This window comes from Colobus angolensis, unplaced genomic scaffold (genome assembly GCF_000951035.1).
Source record: "Colobus angolensis palliatus isolate OR3802 unplaced genomic scaffold, Cang.pa_1.0 Scaffold344, whole genome shotgun sequence".
Taxonomy (NCBI): domain Eukaryota; kingdom Metazoa; phylum Chordata; class Mammalia; order Primates; family Cercopithecidae; genus Colobus; species Colobus angolensis.
In genome coordinates, this window is record NW_012116755.1 from 2209784 (window position 1) to 2229823 (window position 20040).

Sequence of the window (20040 nt, forward strand, 5' to 3'; positions counted from 1 at the left end):
TGCTTAGAGTTTTATTCACTATGACAATTGCTAAAAAACAAATATTTCCCTACTCAATTTCTTGGAGCTAAATCAAGGTTTACTATGTTTCCAGTAAAAACAGAAAACTTTCCAGAGTCCATGATCTGGCCATTACGCCATGGCGACTACTAAGGGCACAGGGATGGAATGTCCTTTTTTCTCTCCAGCTTATTGGAGGGTGGATGGACCAATGTCGACATGGCCACTTTTGTGCAGTACCTAGGAAATGGCTAAGAACACTTTTTGAGACAGGATTGATTACTGGCTCAAGAGGATTCTTGAGAAATGTTCTGCTCTTCATGAAATTCACAGAAACGAGACATTTTCATCTGGAGCACATTATTCTGTAACAGTGGTGCTTCATCTGTTTGAGTTCCATGAGCAGAAACTATTCTGTAGAAGTAGCTCTTCCATATAATTGGAAATGCTCAAAAATGCTTTTTTAAAATTTATTTATTTTTGTTTGTTTGTTTTTGTTTTGAGATGGGAGTCTCGCTCTGTCGCCCAGGCTGGAGTGCGGTGGCGCGATCTTGGTTCACTGCAAGCCCCACCTCCTGGGTTCATGCCATTCTCCTGCCTCAGTCTCCTGAGTAGCTGGGACTACAGGCGCGCACCACCACGCCCGGCTAATTTTTTGTATTTTTACTACAGACTTTTGTATTTTTATTAACAAGGTTTCACCATGTTAGCCAGGATAGTCTGGATCTCCTGACCTCGTGATCCTCCCGCCTTGGCCTCCCAAAGTGCTGGGATTACAGGCATGAGCCACTGCGTCCAGCCCAAAAATACTTTCAAATTTTTAAGCCATTTTATAAAACGAAAATATTCCTCAATGTACCACCCATATTCTTTATTTTTTAAAGGGGTCCTCTCGATTTGGCTGCACATTGCAATCACCTAGGGAGTTCTGGGGGCTATGGAGGCCCAGGTCTTGCTTCCAGAAGGTCTGATGGGTGGCCCCAGGGTGTGGTGTGGGCATCTGGAGTTTTAAATGCTCCAGTGGTTGGAATGGGCTGCAAGGTGGGGACACTGAGTAAGGTTGTGATATAGGACATTCATCTTTTCATTCCTGAGGCTACCTGGTGTTCAAGGCTTACACACCCTGACTGATGGCTGATCCCAGGTGGCCCTGAGTTGTAAGACAGTGACCGTGAGTGGGGGTCGAGAGGAGGGCCAGACCCTCCAGGATTCAGAGCAGACTCGGTGCTGTGTTTGCCACTGGGTGTGCGCACTCTTCAAGCCTTGACAGCAGGTTTTTTTTTGACATAAAAGAACCACCTGATAAGAAGATTGAATCCATGGGGTACGTGCTGGCTCATACATTTGAAAGTCAAGTGGTCTTTTGATAACTGGACAATCAGGTGAAGCTAGCAGTATTGATGAGACGGTTGCTGAAGACAGTAGAAGACCTTTCTAAAGCCTATTTTTGCTATAAGAGAATTTTACAGCATAAAAATAAAAAGACATCTCTGGCCAATGTCCCAGGTCAGTGTTTGTTTGTGTCTTCAAAGATATCTGTGCAAATATATCCACAGAGACTCTCCAGAATTCCATAATCTCAAGGAAGCGCTGGACGTTAGCGCAGGAAGGGACCCGCTCACTTTAGGGGTTACCTTGACCTACTTTATTGCAGTTAAAAAAAGAAATTCTCAGGGTGGACTTGAAGGGGGCCAGCCCCTCCACACCTGTGGATATTTCTCATCAGGTGGGACGAGAGACTGAGAAAAGAAATAAGACACAGAGACAAAGCATAGAGAAAGAACAGTGGGCCCAGGGGACCGAAGCTCAGCATACAGAGGACCCGCAATAGCGCTGGCCTCTGAGTTCCCTCAGTATTTATTGATCATTATTTTTACTATCTTCATGAGAGGAGTGTAGCAGCGCAACAGGTGGGGAAATGGTCAGCAGGGAAATATGTGAGCAAAGGAATCTGTATCATGAATAAGTCCAAGGGAAGGTACTGTGCCCGGATGTGCACATAGGCTAGATTTATGTTTCTCTCTACCCAAACATCTCAGTGTAGCAAAGAGTAACAGAGCCGTATTGCCGCCAGCATAGCTCGCCTCCAGCCACAGGGTGGTTTTCTCCTGTCTCAGAATAGAACGAATGGAAATGGTCAGCTTCACACCGAGACATTCCATTCCCAGGGACGAGCAGGAGACAGAAGCCTTCCTCTTATCTCAACCGCGAAGAGGCCTCCCTCTTTCGCTACTCCCCCTCAGCACAGACCCCTTACGCGTGTCAGGCTGGGGAATGGTCAGGTCTTTCCCTTCCCATGAGGCCATATCTCAGGCTGTCTCAGTGGGGGAAACCTTGGACAATACCCAGGCTTTCTTGGGCAGAGGTCCCTGTGGCTTTCCGCAGTGCACTGTGTCCCTGGTTAATCGAGAATGGAGAATGGCGATGAGTTTTACCAAACATACTGCCTGTGAACATATTGCTAACAAGGCACATCCTGCACAGCCCTAAATCCATTAAACTTTGATTCCATACAGCACATATTTCTGTGAGCACAGGGTTGGGGCTAAAGTTACAGGTTAACAGCATCTCAAAGCAGAAACAATGTTTCTTAGTACAGATCAAAATGGAGTTTCTTATGTCCTCCTTTTCTACATAGACACAGTAACAGTCTGATCTCTCTGTCTTTTCCCCACAGGGACTAATGTGATATCATAGATACGGTGTATCTTCAGCTACAAGATGCTCTGTTTGAATTATATACATTTCAGAAAACTTATGTACAGATGAATCATTTAAAATGAATTGTAAGTGGTATTGTGGTCTTGCTAGAGTTGGCCACGATGTCCAAATGTAATATTAAGCCTATGGGAAGGTCAGATCCACTTCTTTTTTTTGAGTCAGAGTCTTGCTCTGTCACCCAGACTAGAGTGCAGTGGCATGATCTCAGCTCACTGCAACCGCCACCTCCTAGGTTCAAATGATTCTCTTGCCTCAGCAGCTGGACTAGCTGGGATTACAGGCCTGTGCCACCACTCCCAGCTAATTTTTTTTTGTATTTTTAGTAGAAACGGGGTTTCGCCATGTTGGCCAGGCTGGCCTCGAACTCCTGACCTCAAGTGATCCACCTGCCTTGACTCCCAAGGTGCTGGGATTACAGGCGTGAGCACCTTGGGAGTCAAGGTGAGCCACTATGCCCAGCTGAGATCCACTTTCATCCTCACAGTGGCTCCTGACTCCTTTTCCAATGCGCCAAGACACCACGGAGGGATGTCTGCTCAGACTTCTAATGTGGTTTGGGGTTGCAAACTGTCGTTGGGGCAATTTTTTGTAGAAAGGTCTGGTCCTGGACCCACTGTCAGAGAACTTAGAGAAAGGTTCCCTTTGGGGGTCCCAAACAAAGATCTTCTTTCTTTATAACCTGTCATCCTAAGATTTAAAGGGTGGAAGGGGAACACAGAAATTGCATATTCACTACAACTCAAAAAAGAAGATAATTAATTTTGCACCAGTGACAAATATGTCATCTTAGGCACTTTGAAACTCCTTAAGTGGATCTAAAAATATTTGTCCTCTAATATTTTGGTGTCTCTTCAGCCAAAAACAAAAATTGCTTAAATTTGGTCCCATAAGAATTATAGTGATATTTCAGTTTGCCATGTGCCCTAATTCTAGGACTTTCCTGGAATGAAGGACCACTGTTATCTTTGAGACTGGCTTTCATAGCCCGCCCCCTTCGATGATGAGGAGGCAGGTGACGGGGAGGAAGGGCAGTCTCCGGAGGGTGTGTATTCTCCTAAGGGAGTCTTCTTCCTGCACACCTTCCTCATCTTGTTTAGACACTCAGGAAGTTGACGGGCTGAGCACTTCTGGCTTAAGCATTTGAAAAAGCAGCAGAGGAGTTTCTGCCTGTAAATAGTATCTGTAAAACTGTGAGCGGCTGGGAAGCCCACATCTCAGGCCACGGAGGCCGCGTCTCCCCTCTTGAGGTGATGCAGAACAAAAGTCCCCAGGGCCACCAGGGGGATGCACATGGTGGAGGAGGCCACAAGCAGCCCGATGACAGCCAGTGCATAGCCCGGGTAATCTTTGGTCACAAGCTGGCCCTGAAAGGAGAGACTGAGTGTCAGCAGAGAGCACCTGCTGAGAGCACTGCCCCGGGCCTCAGGGCCGCCACCCGTGATGGGGAGGCAGTGTGACGTGGGCAGAGAGCATGTGGGGCCGGTATCCTTACTCCTGGGGCCACCAGCTCTGCAATTCACTAGCACATGTGCCAGGAGCCTAACCATCCTCACCTTTTTCTTCCATAAACTAGGAATAATAGTAACTACTTGAACCAGTGGGTGTAGAGCTATTGTTTGGAGCTACCCATAATGAATAACCATGGTAATAATCAAGCACCTTACGTCTAAGGCAACATTCAGGGCACCTAAAATGTAGGGGACTACTGTTAGCCCGGAATGGAACTTTCCATGAAGGTAGCAATGTTCTCTATGAGTGCTGTCTGCTGTGGTGGGCACAGAGGGTGGCGCTGCTCAGGAGGCAGGAGCTGGCGCCTTTGCAGCAGGAGTTTTTCTCAGCGTCCAGGGGACAGCTTCGATGGGGAAGCTCTGGCGCAGTGCCTTCCTCTTGCTCCACTGAAGCATATACCCAAAAACTCAAAGCCCAGCTCCTCTGTCCTGGGCTATTTCTAAAATGCCTCATTGATATTTCCATGTCGTGACAAATAACCTACCCACACTATGGAAATAGTTCCCTGGTTTCAGGAAACGAATGGCCCATGCTTTTGGGTGACCATGGGGGCCCAGTGCCAGCCCTACAGAGACAGCAGATACCTGGGAGGCATCCCAGGCTTGGTACTTCAGGGTCCCGGTGAGGATGTAGTCACTCAGGTAGAAGACAAAGAGGCTGACAATCAGTAGTGGGCTTACGCCAGCCCACATCACCTTCCAGTACCAGCTCACAGCTCGGCCGGTCATGGCCTTAAGGTCACTTTCAAATCTATTTGGAAAACAGGGAGAGAAAGTCTGGATTATCCAGGCTGCGGAGGTGAGGGTCTCCAGCTTACCCGTCCCTATTCACAAAGGAACATTCTGTTCTAGGTGGTAACTGATGTCTGAGTTTGGCCACTGGACTCCTCTATGACACTTTCTTGAGAGAGTAGTGCTGTGGTAGGGAGGGGAGAAGGGCTGAGACTGCCCAGGAAGGGTGGCAGAGCAAGCACCCTGTGGATAGTGGACATCAGAAGATGCCTTCCTAGTGCCAGCCTTCAGATGAAGGTTGCTGGCATAGCCCAGAGGGCAGCTTCCAGGAATGGTGAGCACAGGCAGCAGGGGAGGGACATGTGTTGGGCTGGTCATCAATGACAGGGGCTTCTTGGGCAGCTTTGCCCACCCCCCAACCCAGCCCGCTGCTGTCAATCAGTGACTCCCTTTCCCAGTAGAAACACCACGGAGCAGAATCACTTGGTCCTCTGAAACCAGAGCAGGTTTGCTGGGACAGAAGAAGAGCCAACCTCGGACTGAAGGCCTTTCTGTAGCCCTGGCCTGTTGGAGCTGGTCTAGAGTGGCCAGGGCAGTGAGGCCCAAAGGCGTTGCCCACAGCCACCATCACCATCTCCATCATGCCTGTAGCTCTCTCTTTTCCCTCTTCTTTACTTTTAAACCTACATTTAGCAACAACACAACAGCAGCCAGTTTCTCATAGACTTGACAGGCTAAGGACACGTATTTTTGAGTACACATACACAGTATAAAAAGTATCTTTGGGCCGGGCACGGTGGCTCAAGCCTGTAATCCCAGCACTTTGGGAGGCCGAGACGGGCGAATCACGAGGTCAGGAGATCGAGACCATCCTAGCTAACACAGTGAAACCCCGTCTCTACTAAAAAATACAAAAAAAAAAAAACTAGCCGGGCGAGGTGGCGGGCGCCTGTAGTCCCAGCTACTTGGGAGGCTGAGGCAGGAGAATGGCGTAAACCCGGAAGGCGGAGCTTGCAGTGAGCTGAGATCCAGCCACTGCACTCCAGTCCCGGCGACAGAGCGAGACTCCGTCTTAAAAAAAAAAAAAAAAAAAAGTATCTTTGGCACTTTGGGAGATGTTGGCCCAACAAAACTCCCCATTTCACACAGGACGAACCAAGGCCCAGAGTTGCGATGCCATCTGCCTTAGGGCTTGGTAAAGGCCAGGCCCAGAACCTGGGTTGGCCTCCTGCCTCCGGCCCAGAGCCTTTAAACCTGCTCGGTACAGCGGGAGAGGCAGCCTTGGCGGGAGGGGCTGGGGTGGTGTGGGTGTGACGTCACCGGCTGCAGCCACAGCCCCTCCCTCCCTGGGACCTGCTGCATGTCCTGGGTGTCCATGCAAGGCTGTGCGGAGATCACCACCTGCCCTTTGCTGCTGCTGACTTAGTGGGACTCTAGGCTGTAGGCCATGAAGGCTCATGTATGTGACATGGAAATCTGAGGATTTCAAAAATCGGACAGGTGAAAAAGTGTTGGGGGTCCTCTTGTCCCTTCACACCCCCATTATCCCCCGCTTTCCTGGATGGAGAAAGTTGGGAAGAGCTGGCTGCAGAAAAGCCCCAGGACACTGTCGCTGGGTGGTCACTAGATGGCGGTGTCCCCTGAGCAAGCCGAAGCACTCCCCACCTACCACGTACACAGTCAGTCCACCTACAACATCTCCTTCGCCAGCCCCTTTTTGATGGACTTGTGCCCCTCACCCATCTAGTGACTTCCAGTGGGCCCTAGGTTCTGTTCCTCTCTCCCAACCTTCTCTTTTTATCCTGAAACACTCACCCTCTCAGTGACCAATCTCTTTCTCCCTCCAGACTGGCATTTCCTAGGTGACCAGGGATTTTCCCAGTTTTAGCACTGAAAGTTCCACGTCCCAGAAAACCCCTCAATCCTGGGGAAACAGGGAGAGTTGGTCCCCCTAACACTAGTGTCCTCGAAATGTTAGTAGCTAAGGGTGGGACTGGGGTGAGAGGAGGGTGAAAAGGCATTCCTTGACCAAGTAAGTCTGGAAATGCTGCAATTCTAACCCTCTCTTTGGGATCCATAACTGTCTTTAAGACTCTGAGAAGTCGTACGGGAAAGACATCGATTTGGCTTTGTTTAACTTATGTCCTGAAACGAATGGACCATGGGAGATTCCTCAGCATGGCACAGGACCCTGGCCTTTGCAGGGACATAGCGGGGAATGCTGCTTCAGGGATGCCTGCTTCCCAGAGTGTTGTCAATGTCTCCCTCCCCACCCCGAACCAGCATGGAGGATCAAAAAGACTGGGGAAGAGGACAGAAAACAACGTGGCACAGCCTCCTCGCCCAAACCGGTGCCCACTCGAGCAGCTCTGCCCAAACTGTGATGTGCCTCAGGCCCCCTGGACAGAGCGCGAAGAGGTAGGCTCTGATTCAGCAGGACGGGGTGGGTCCGAGCTTCTGCAGTCCCAACGAGCACCTTGTTGCTGCTGCTCCCGCTCTAGGGACCACACTTGGGGTAGCAAAGCTCTCTAGGCCAGTGATTCGCAAAGTGTGGGTGCCAGACTCATCTGGGAACCTGCTAGAAATGTGAATTCTTGGCCCTCCCCAGGCCTGCCTGATCAGAACCTTGGGTGTGAGTCCCGCAGCTGCGTTTGACCAGCCCAAGGGACTCTGAGGCACACTCGAGTTTGAAGGCTGCTCTAGACCGGTGGCTCTTGCCTCAGCTGCACATTCCATCACCTGGGGAGAATTAAAACATTCCAGTCCAGTGCTGTGCACTGGGATTGAGAACCTCACTGACAAAATTTTCAATCTGCCAAATTTTCTAAGGTCTAAGTTACCAACTGCACTTTGGCCAGGGTTCTGGGAAAATACTGATGTTGGCCGATGATCAGAGCATCCAGTGCCTGGAGGCACAATTCCCTGCCCCAGTAAGCTGTGGGGGTCCAGCAGGGTCAACCCTAAAACATCCTGTGATACAAAGCAAAAGTACAGGGAATAGAGAGAAAGATATTCACTGAAGCAAACTGAGTGTGGAATAGGGGCAGAGCATTAGCTGAGATCTGTGGACAAAGAACAAACATTGAGTAACGATGCCAAGCTTAAGGAAGAGGTGAAGATGTGTATCAAGAAACAGCTGTTTTCCTTGAGGGGTGTGGCCTCTGTGGCTGTGTTTTCCCTGTGCAACTAGGGGTCCTGGGCCTCCTCACCTCCTCAACCCGTACACGTAGCACACGGCAATCGTCTCCACCAGCACGATGAGCAGCAGGGACAGTGTGGCTGCGTAGTCGTTGAATATATCAAACCAGTAGTTCCCAGCCTCCATGGTGAACACCATGCCGATGGCACAGTTGACAAGGCACACCAGACCTGGGGGCCACAAGACCAGCTGCTCACCTGCCCGAAACCCCCCACTGCTGCTCACCAGTTCTCTAAGGGACAGCAGGGCCACTGGTTCATCCACATGGGTTGAAAGAGCTATCGTGGGTTAGACTCTCTGAAAGTGTGTGCCATGTGTGTGGGGCAGCGGGCACAACGGTGTCCCAAAGTGTGTCAGCAGGAGTCACTGATGTTGACTCACTGAGCTACCCGGCAGGGAAGGCAGAGCTTCAAGCTCAATGAACAAGCAGACGTGGTGGGCACTGCCATTCCAGGATGCCCCCCAGGCTGTGGGTCTGCAATGATAACCCTCTCTGTTTATCCCAACAACTCAGCCCTGGAGCTTATGAGAAAAGAATCAGGGAAGGAGGCTTGAACATGGGGTGGCCCCATAAGGACTTCCTAGAGAGGACTTGCATCCACCAAGAAGGGGGTGGGGTGGGGAAGAGACACATGTCCACCAAGATCCTCCCACGTGCCAGGCACTTGCAATGCATTGGACCCTTGGGCCTCTGAGGCAGGTGTCTGGAGCCCCCTTTCACTGATGGGAAGGCAAGGCTCAGAGATGTCCAAGGCTCCCCCGACGTCCCGTAGCACGTCAGTGGCAGAGTGAGGATTCAGACCCAGGCCCTTTAGCCTCCAGAACCTGGGCCTTCATCCCAGGCTCCTCCAGTTGCCTCCCCTGGGGACCCCATGCGTGTCTGAGTCTAGAGCCCACACCTGCCCTTTCCACTACCACACCGTACGCTGCTAGCTACCGAGCCCTCCTGCCATCCTGACGGGGACACACAAGGAGAAAGGGACCATGTGCTGGCCGAGGGCTACAGGCACACCTAGTGTTGGCTACAGAGACCAGGTCCGAGGAGGGGGGCTAAGTGCTGCTGGACTCTGAAGAGGTGGGGGCAACTCCAACTGGAGTGGTCGGGGCTTGAAGGAGATGGCCTGGGAGCTGGGTTTGATTTGTGGAGGAATGTGGAGGAATGGTGTCTTCAGAGGCAGAGGTGTAGGCCACAGCGTCCTCGAGGCACTCTGGTTGCAGATGGGCCAGGGAATGAAACCATGAGAGATGTAATTGGAAAAGCCAGCTCATTTCCTAAGAACTGAAATGTCCATCAACAGCAGAATGGATAAAGAAACTGGTATGTGATCTTACAATGGATTATTATATAGGCAGATAAAGGGGCAGATGATCACTGCTCGAAACATGAGTGGATCTCACAGGTAGATTCTGAGTGAAGAAAATAGGTGCAGAGTATGTACAACAGGACTTCGTTCATATGAAATTCAAGAACAGGAAGGCCAGGCGCAATGACTCATGCCTGTAATCCCAGTACTTTGGGAGGCTGAGGCAGGTAGATCACTTGAGGTCAGGAGTTTGAGACCAGCCTGGCCAACACGGTGAAACCCTGTCTCTACTAAAAATACAAAAATTAGCCAGGCATCACGGTGTACACCTGTAATCCCAGCTACTCAGGAGGCTGAGGCACGAGAACAGCTTGAGCCTGGGAGGCAGAGGTTGCAGTGAGCCAAGATCGCACCATTGCACTCCAGCCTGGGTGACAGAGTGAGACTGTCTTTTTTAAAAAACAAAAAAAGGAAAAAAAAAACCCTAAAATGTAGAAGTCAGAATAGAGGTGAACTCCAGGGGTGCATACTTCCTGGGAAGGGGTGTGAAGGAGCTGTCTAGGGTGCAGAAAATGTTCTGTATCTTGACCTAGGTGGTGGTTCCTCGAGTGGATACACATGTAAAATCCACTGAGTTTGTACTTAAGAACTGTACACTTTATAATGGTCATACTTCAGGCTGGGTGTGGTGGCTCACGCCTGTAACCCCAGCACTTTGAGAGGCTGAGATGGGCGAATCACCTGAGGTCAGGAGTTCAAGACCAGCTTGGCCAACATGGTGAAACCCCGTCTCTACTAAAAACACAAAAATTAGCCAGGCGTCATGGCGTGCACCCGTAATCCCAGCTACTCAGGAGGGTGAGGCAGGAGAATCACTTGAACCCGGGAAATGGAGGTTGCAGTGAGCCAAAATCACGCCACTGCACTCTAGTCTGGGTGACAGAGTGAGACTCTGTCTGAAATATATATAATATACTTCAATGAAAACAAACAAAAACAACAGCAAGTTCTCTCCTAGCCTGGAGAACTTTGAATGTCAGGCTGGGGAGTTGGGTCGGGGTGGCCACTTCACTTCCCTGTGATGTGGAGAATGGAACGCACAGGATGAATCATGTGGCCCAGCTCCTGGGTTGTGAGAAGACATGGCAGACCATGGTGAGGTGGCTGCAGTCCCCTGCAGCCACCTGAACCAGCCCACCCTGAGGGAACTCTCCCCTGCTCACCCCCATGCCCTGGCCCTCCTGATCCCCACCCCCTCCGCTGGCTGGCCTGCTGACCTGAGATGGCCTCCTTGGGCAGGTGGCTGGAGATGATCTTGCTGTCTGTCAGAGGGGTGAGGATGGCCGCGGTGTTTCCCAGCATGCTCCCAATGCCCAGCATCAGCAGCATGAAGAAGTAGAGCACCGACCACAGCTGGGACACCTCCATGTTTTTAATGGCCTCCGTGTAGACGATGAATGCCAGGCCAGTGCCCTGGACGGCCTGCCCAGGGTGAGAAGACACCAGTTACATGCATGAGGGACTTACAGTCTTATTCACGCATTCAGTGCTAAGCAATGTGGGGGACCTTGGAAGTGGCCATGAGAAGCCACATTGTGAGGTTGGAGCTTCCATCTGCAGACCATTCCCTTACACTCAGCTGGGCTGAAAAGAAATGGGAGCTGCTGGGAGCTCATATATGCAAAGCATGTGAGAACTTGCAGCCAGCCTGCAACACTGAGTTCCTCTTTCCTGCCCCAACTTATGTAAATTCTGGATGAAAAATAATAAAACAATGCATAATTTCTGCTTCTAATGTGATGACTGACTAGGTATCCTGAAACTTCTGTGGCTGGGACCTGAGGAGGGAGGGTGGGGCCAGGGAAGCAGGAAGCAGAATTGTGGAGAGCCAGCTTGGTCAGCAGGCAACCAGGAGGGCCAAGTGCTCAGCGGTCAGGGCCCTGTGTTGGTAATGCTGTTGCGGAGATGTCAAAGTATGGAAATTGAGGCTGGAACTCCTGCTTAAAGACAATCCCCCAAGGGGCTCAAAAGGGATAATAAGTTGTGCATACTCCCTGGCTACCCACAGAAGAAGCAAAAACAAGCCCTCCCTGGGTAGAAGCCCCCCGATTTAGACACACAGGTTTCCCAGAGATTAAGCAAAGTGCTCTTAAACAGGGATTTACAAACCCACAAGGAGAGAAGTCACTGTGAGTGAAGAACTAGCAAGAATAAGAAATAAGATTTAGAACAACCCTCCCCGAGGGTGGCAGATGTTGGATTGTCAGATTCAGAATTGCTATGGACTGAACCGTGTCCACCTGAAATTTGTATGTTGAAACCCTAGCTCCCAATGTGACTGTATCTGGAGATAGGGTCTTTAGGAGGTAATTAAGGTTAAATGGAGTTATAATATTGGAGCCCTAATCTGACCAGACTGTGGTCTTATAGCAAGAGGAAGAGACAGAGAGGACTCTCTATTGTGTGAGGACACAGTGAGAAGATAAGTATTCATGAACCAGGAAACAGGCCTTCATCAGAAACCAAACCCTGCTGGACCTTGATCTTGGACTTCTCAGCCTCCAGGACTGTGAGACATAAATTCCTGTTGCTTGCTGGGCACAGTGGCTCATGCCTATAATCCTAGCACTTTGGGAGGCTTAGGTGGGAGGATCACTTGAGCTCAGGAGTTTGAGATCAGCTTGGGCAACATAGCAAGACCTCGTCTCTACTAAAAGTAAATAAAAGAAAATAAATTTATGTCGTTTAAGCCACCCAGACTATGATACTTTGTTATGGCAGGCTGCATTGACTAATACAAGAACACAGGTCAATTCTATAGCATACCAGCTGCTCAGGGGCATACTGAAAATAGGTGGCTTTATGTGCTAACAACAAAGGAGTGACCACTTGTAGAGGATTTAAAAACAATATTAAAAATCTACAAAAAGTTGATATGCTTTTTATTATTATCATGAGCCAGCAATTCTAAACAGTGTTAAAATACTGCTCTCCTTCTCTTGCCTATGGCCACCACTGAAACAGTTATGTATGAAATGTTTAAAGAAACAAAGAATAACATTACAAAGATAAACATGTATCAAGAAACTATTGGGATGGACAAATAAATTGGAAAAAAATAGCATCTATATAAAAAATATAGTTATTGAATTAAAAGGTTCAGTTGACAATTAAATACCAGATTAGATGCAGCTGAAAAGAGAGTTAGTGAACTGAAAGATATATCCAGGAATGACTCAATAAAACATAAAAGGATAAGAAGATGGGAAAAATAAAAGAAAGGTTAAGAAACCTGTAGGACAGGATGAAAAAGTCACATCTAATGAAGTTCCAAAAGGAGAAAAATGAGAGAATCAGAGACAATGGTTATGAGATAATAGGTATGAATTTTCCAAAACTGATAAGAAACATGGACCCATAGATTCAGGAAGCCCAACCTCACCTAGGCCTAGAGTGGATAAATAAAAATATATTCATGCCATGTCTAGATTGCAGAGGCCAAAGACAAAGAGACGATCATGAGAAAGAGAAAAAACTGCTTGCTTACAAAGAATGAAAGAAAATTTCAACAGCAACAATGGAAGCCTGAATCACATAGCAAACATCTTCAAAGTGTTGAGAGAAAATAACTTTTAACCTGGAATTTTCTACTCTGAGGAAAAATGTCTTTAAAAGATAGATGCCAATTACAGAATAAAATTTAAGAAAACTGCTCTAAATGAAAGTATTTTGAGGAAAAACCTTTGGAGACACTGGGATGCAAGAAAGAATGGTGAACAAATAAAATGGCAAACATGTAGGTAAATACAAGAGCTGTATAAAATAATAATAATGTCATGTCCAATGTATGGGGTTAAAGAGACAGAACTAGAAAACAATCATTTAAAATGGGAGCGATAAAATGAAAGTATTCTAAAGTCCTTTTGAATTTTGGGAAGGAGGTCAAGATGTTGTTTAACTTTAGACTTTATTAAGTTAAATATGAAAGGAAAATTTCAAGAAGAAATCAAGCAGCCAAATTCCAAACAGCAGGGAATAAAGTGGAATGAGGAAAGAAAAGAAAGAAAGAAAAAAAAAAAAAAAGAACAAAGCAACAGGAAAAACGAAGTCTAGATAAATCAATAACCAACCATGTAATTCTTGGCTGTACAGCCAAGCTCAAAAGTAGTGAGAAAAACTCCCAGGTGCCAAAACCATAAAGGAAAGTTGAAGTGAAAGCACTGAACAGGTGCTGAAGCCGAAGGACCTCATGGGTCACCTGAACAGGACCTAGGCCTTGAAGGCTGGGGTTTGGGGGCTGGGGTCTGATGCCTGCCGGGGAAGCAGGCTCATGCCACAGGCCAGTGCAAGCATGGAGCTAGGGCTGAACAAGCAGGAGAAAAAAGCATTGCCTAACCCATGAAATGACCTACAGTGGTTGTACCCATGAAACAAAGTGCCAAACAAACCCAACCCAACCAACCAACCACCCCCAAAATACCAACCTCCAAAGTAGCTTACTGGCAACCAGAGCCACAGGCCCTCCCTACTCCCTACCCTTGAAAAGCATTACCTAGGAACACTCTCTAGAAATAATCTCTAGAAGTGTTTACTTTAAATATAAGAATTAGACAAATATGCCCACTATCATTTCTTCTACTCCCATGTGCTAGAAATCCTAGTGAATACAATAAGAACAAGGGAATGAGATATAAGCATTTAAAAGAAAAATGCAAAATTCAGTCTGCAGGCGATAGGACAGTTTAACATAGAAAACTGAAGCAAGTCTATAGCTAAATGTGAGAATTAATAAGAGAATTCATCAAGATTGCTGGATACAAGGTCAACATACAAAATTTTTAGCTTCCTTTTGCAACAAAAACAAACAATGATGGAATGAGGGGAAGAGACACCATTCACAATACAATAAAACAGTAAGGTAATAGAAATCTAATGAAAGATGTGCCAAGATGTTCACAGAGAAAGTTAGCTGAAGAATATTTTAAAAGACCTGAGTGAATGAGAGAAAGTATGTTCCTGAGTCAAATGTCACAATTCAGAAGATATTAATTCTCCCCAAATTACACTATAAAATCAATGCAAGTCTAGTAAAAATTCCCTAAAAGATTTTTTTCCAATGAAACTTATCAAACTGATCCTCAAACTACTGTGAAAAAATAAAGCTCCCAGCACAGCAGAGATAATTCTGTAAAATATAAAGATGACTTTCAGTAGCAAAAATTAAAAAAAAAAACCCTCCAAATGTCTATTATACTGCAATGGATAAATAAATTGCAGTATACTTGTGTGATGGAATAAAATGCAGCATTTAAATGAACAATGAGGTTCCGCATGTATTATTATGGACAGATCTCAAAATTAAAATGCTGAATGAGAGAAGTATCTTTCCAGACCATTTATGCCCATTTAAAAACTGCCGACATAGGAGTGCAAAAGGCTTGTTGAAAAAAGAAAAAATGAAACAAAAACTGTCAACAAAACAATGATATTATTTAAGAATACATAGATGGGTATAAAAATGTAAAATATAAAATATAAAAATGAAGGTTCTTGCCTCTGGTGAGTAGGGAAAACAAAGGGGACTTTTTAACTTCATCTTTGAAACATTCTTTCCCTTTATATAAAAAAAATCTGAACTCAAAATGACAAAATGTTTATAATGGATCTTTCTGAGTGGTATATATATAGGTGTTTGTTATATTATTCTCTCTACTTTCCTGTATTTTAAAAGCTTAGAAACACAAAAGAAAAAGAACGGACAGAGAGGTCCCTCAGGAAGTTTACTGCAACTAGCATTCTCGAGCAGCCCTCAGGAGAGTGGTGGTAAAGCCTCTTCTCCTTGGAGTTGCAGGAAAAGTTATTCGGGATCTTTCTTCATTTTTATGGACCTTACCTAGCTCCCAAGTCAGCAGCTCACCAAGGTCCCCATGAGTGTGTGGAGAGAAGACAGTCCCCAACCTTGCCTGGGCACGTTACCGTGTCTAGCTCCGACTCCAAGCTGCAGTTTTTGATGTGTGGGAACACCTCGCTGTATTTGCTTGGGTAGGCAGATGCGAGGTAGCCCTTCACCTGCTCCAGGTTGCTGGCCGTTAAAAAGCCATCTTCAAGGTCAAAAGTGTTGGTCAGCAGCAGACTCACCCTGCAGAGCAGACCATCGGATCGACCTTCACTGATCAGAAAGGCAGCTGTCACCAAAGCCTCCCGTCAGCCTCTTCTTTTCTGATTAGGTGAGGAAAGGGAACCTGTTGCTTGGTGATCTTTTAAAGGGCGGGGTAATTTTGAATGGCACTGAAGAAGCCTCAGATATGAACAATGATGACAACAGGCACCAAACTCACACAGCTAGGCTATTTTAACCTCTGGACCAACATAGTCCAGCAGAAGTTTCCATGCTGATGAAAATGTTCTCTATCTGGGCTGTCCAATTTGGCACTCACTGGCCACATATGGCAACTGAGTACTTGATGGTGGACACTGAGCAACTGATTGAAAGTAACATGGGAATATGAATTAAGTTGCATTGATTTAAATGTAAATTTGTAAACAGCCACTTGTGGCTGGTAATTACCCCACTGGACAGCATATCTCCTGGATGATGTCCTTGTATTTTGGGCAAGGGGCCACAGAAAGTGTATCCTGCAATCTCTGTGGCTTAGCTAGAGGCTTCTTGGTTTCTTTTGAGGTGGGGGAGATGGGGTAGAAGAAACAAAGTTTGATTGTCGTCTGTCCCGTTACACTAAGTGCTCGCAACACATTAAGGTGCCCTCGTCCCTGTCAGGCAGATGTTGACGTGCCCCAGGCCCCCCAGCAACTGGTGGTGGTGTAAGGAGTCCGAATGTGAGCCCTGGATTGAGGACTCCAAAACTGGTGCACTTTGCCCCAGCCCTTGCCCAGGCGACCCTTCAGCTCAGAGCTCAGGGAGGCCTGGGACTCAGTGGGACAGCCCGAGCTTACTTCTTCAAGCAGTTTTCATAATTGAAGGTGGCCTTGAAGCCATAGATGGAGAAGGTGACGATGCTGGCAAATATGGAGGTGAAGCTGTTGATGAGGGACACGATGATGGCGTGCTTCTGGCAGTTGCTGGACGGCTCATTGTAGCTGGCGAAGGCGATCAGGCTGCCAAAGCCCAGGCCGAGTGAGAAGAAGATCTGGGTGGCTGCGTTGATCCAGGCCTTGGGGTTGGCCAGCTGTTCCATCTGGAAGGCCAACAGGGACAGGGCTGATGAGCTCTGGGTGGGATTCCAAACACTTAGACCCTCAACAGGAGAGTGGCCAGGAGAGGGAAAGGAGCTCGCCTACAGCACGCAGCCATCAGGGGCACCCCTGGGACTGGAGACCAGCTCTTCTGGCCCCATCCACTCCCTGGCAGATGAAACACACAGCTCAAGCTGCACACCTCCCCTGGCTAAGGTGCTGTGGAGAATACAGGTGCTATGTGGAGGATATAAGGTGCTATGTATCTTCTACAGCACTTCAGTCATAGGAGGTGTGTAACCAGAAGCAGCTATGCTCACCACTATACATCAGCGCAGAGGTGTGCAATGGAATACTGCAGGGTAAAATAATTAAAACACACATGGAGCCCTGATTCACAGGCAGATACCGCACAGGTCTGGGCACTCAGAGATGGAGGTGGTGTGGCCTGGCAGGGGAGGTCTAGGTGTGGGTTGACTCTCGGCACTGACATCATGGGGCGTTTGGAATGGGGAAGGAGGAGGATGACACAGTCATTTTATTTCCAGGGGCTAGATTTGCTAAATGAAGAACTTGCCCCATCCCAAAGGCAAGAGGGCACCCTCCATGGATGAACCCTGGGTGTGGGGTGCATGAAGAGTAGGTGGGTTGGGAAGGGATAGTAGGAAACCCTGTAAGGAAACGGGTGCGGGGAACCATATGAGCCCACAAACAAGATGACCAGAGCAGTGCTCATGGTAAAAAGCTTGCTCCACAGTCTGAAAGGGGCTTGAGGGGAGGCGGGGGGGGGGGGGTGCAGGAGTTGGGGGGACAGTGAGGATGAAAAGGAGAGGCTGAAAGACTTAATGCTCCAGAATTAACAGGGAGTGGGGACGACCTGGCTGAGGAGGTGATCCAGCAACTGCAGGTACTCCACACTCCCACCACACCCTGGTGGGCTCACATCAGCTTCCCTGGGTACAGTGTTGGCCCACTCTCCATCTTTCCCTCTTCCACCCATCCTGGAAGGTGGCAGGATGAGTGAGGGGCGCCCTTAGGGCCCTCCCGCTTCAGCCCGTACCTTGGGAGTGAACATGTACATGAGGCCGTTGGTGGCTCCATGGAGCGTGAGGCCCCTGATGAGGTAGATGATGAGCACGCAGTAGGGCAGTGACGCCGTGAAATACACCACCTGCGGGCATCAGAGGGCAGAGTCGGCCTCCCGGAGCAGTGGGGTCCACAGGACAGTCCCACGCCCCACGGAACACCGCCACATCTGGGGTATTCAGGCTGTACTGCCCAGCTGCTGACAGCTGGAAAAGGCATGGAGATTCTTGGTCACACACAGGCTGTGGGTTAGGGCTGGAGAAATGGGTTGGTGGGATGTGGTCGCTCACAGTTGTGACCAGCAGGACATTTCTTATTCAGTAGAGAAGAGGCAAACAGGTACCAAGCCTCTGCCTTCCACCCTCCCTTCAACCTGACCTTATTCCGGAAAGGATTTGAGGTTACCCACAAAAACACATCAGTCACATTAACATTTCAAAATTGCTAGATAAAGAAATCAACCTGAAAAAAATATATGGGCAATCCAGTAATGAGCCCACAGGAAAAAGCAACCCACAGAATCTGTGCATGAGTCTCTACCCAGTTTCTGAGCCAGATTCAGCTCCGAGCTTCCTGGTGGCCTACACACAAAGCAGGAACACAATTAAAAGGAAACAAAAATCTGCAGCTTGGAGAAGGACAGATTTCCCCAGGATTGGGGCCTAAGAGCAGATTGGTCATGAGTGCTCATGCAGGAAAGCAGCGACGTGTAGTGTAGAGGACAATGTCTCCATAATAAACACAATAGGAAATTCAGATCTGATTTTTATGGCAACCCTCCAAAAAGGGTTTACTTCCTTAGGCTTTAACATTACACCTGAATGGACACTTTTGTCAACCAGATCTTCTTTCTCCACCAACATGCATGGTAAGTTCAATGATGTTTTGTTAATATATTCGGTGTTCATGGCAGCATTAGTAGTCACCTGTCATGCTCTGGGTGATTTTAACTGTTACAAAGCCATAGAATACAGACCTTCAAGTGCACGTGTGCCTATCCAGGAATGGAATTTTTTCTGTAAATCAACTCATATGTGTACCAGAGTCTCATTTGTAAAGCAAATAAATATTTTGCTAGATTGTCTTTTGTGTAAGAGTTCCCTTAAAGTTTGAGTCTCTCTGTGAGAAATATGGCTGGTGGCTCATGTTCAGGTGGACTTGAATTACACTTGAACCCTCCCTTCCCACTGAGGTGTGGTGTCATCTTCTTATCCATTTCCAAGGCCACCAGAGTGGCACTCTGTGCCCTGTCACCCAGAGGACAGCAGGTGGAATGCGGGGTGTGTCTTTTATCACTGCTTCTTAGCTGAGGTTGTTGTAACTTGAGAAGAATAATAAATCCACCCAAGATTATAAGAAAAGAAACCAGATAAGAGATAGAGATGAAAAGACAGAGCACTCACTCGTGACCAACATCCATCACAATGGTCACTAAGCAGGCCCTTAGGGCCAGCCCCGGGAATTTCCCTCCTTCTCCCGAGGTGAGCAAGTTTCCCAGAGGCTCATGGAGTCCTACCAAGGTGGCTCACTTCTCCCCAAGTGGGCAGAATTGCTGGACATGTGATCCAGCTTAACCTATTGGAAGAAACTAATTCTGACTACTCTGCAGAGATTCTGGCAGGAAACAAAGGCAATTCCAACAGAGGATGCCAGGAAATGGCACATGGTCTGTGACAAGATTACTTCCCTTTACATAGAGCTATTGGGGTACTTTGCCATGGAGAAGGGTATGGCTGAAGCAGAGGAAATAGATGATAAGAATAAATAAGTTTTTATGGCATGACAGGTCTCGTGTAACATTTCTAAGTGATCAGGAAAAGTAATGGTCTCTAATCTCTATATCTGCAGATGTTACCCTCTGATCTTTTGGATCATGATCATAATAACCTGGCAAAGATAAATTACAAGAACATTTTTTATGAGCATGACAGTATGGCCAGGCTCTACGATGGGACTGAGTGAGCTGCCGCAGGTTCTAAGCTCTCTCGGGGGAAGAGCACCTGTGCTCACTCGTCCCTCTCCTCAGCCATGGCACAGGGGGCTCTGGGGGTTAAGAGGCTGGCCATCAGTGGGTCTCAGAAACCAAAATAAAATGTCTTACCAGGCATGATACTGGAGTTGTCCCATGGGCCCTGGAATATCATGGGTAGCTCTGGTCTAATGCGTCAAGAAATACATGGGGGGTGGCGTGCGGCTGGAGAAGGCAACTCAGGTAGTCAGAGGGTGAGGAGGCAACTCAGGTAGTCAGAGGGTGAGGAGGCAACTCAGGTAGTCAGAGGGTGAGGAGGCAACTCAG

At 47.9% G+C, this 20040-nt stretch overlaps 1 protein-coding gene across 3 annotated transcripts in view; it reads right to left on the bottom strand.

The window, feature by feature from the left end:
* Positions 1 to 2868: 2868 nt before the first annotated feature.
* Positions 2869 to 20040, bottom strand: part of SLC6A20 (solute carrier family 6 (proline IMINO transporter), member 20) — a 39541-nt gene continuing 22369 nt past the window's right edge. The window contains exons 5-11 of one of the 3 annotated variants that reach the window (XM_011952660.1): positions 17719 to 17829; positions 16419 to 16660; positions 15441 to 15603; positions 10742 to 10946; positions 8171 to 8330; positions 4815 to 4980; positions 2869 to 4085 (exon numbers count right to left, since the gene is read on the bottom strand). In XM_011952660.1, the coding sequence (XP_011808050.1) occupies positions 3936 to 4085; positions 4815 to 4980; positions 8171 to 8330; positions 10742 to 10946; positions 15441 to 15603; positions 16419 to 16660; positions 17719 to 17829 (1197 nt within the window). In that variant the 3' untranslated portion in view covers positions 2869 to 3935. The remainder of the gene's footprint in view (positions 4086 to 4814; positions 4981 to 8170; positions 8331 to 10741; positions 10947 to 15440; positions 15604 to 16418; positions 16661 to 17718; positions 17830 to 20040) is intronic. The other 2 variants (XM_011952659.1, XM_011952662.1) reach the window with 2 other exon arrangements.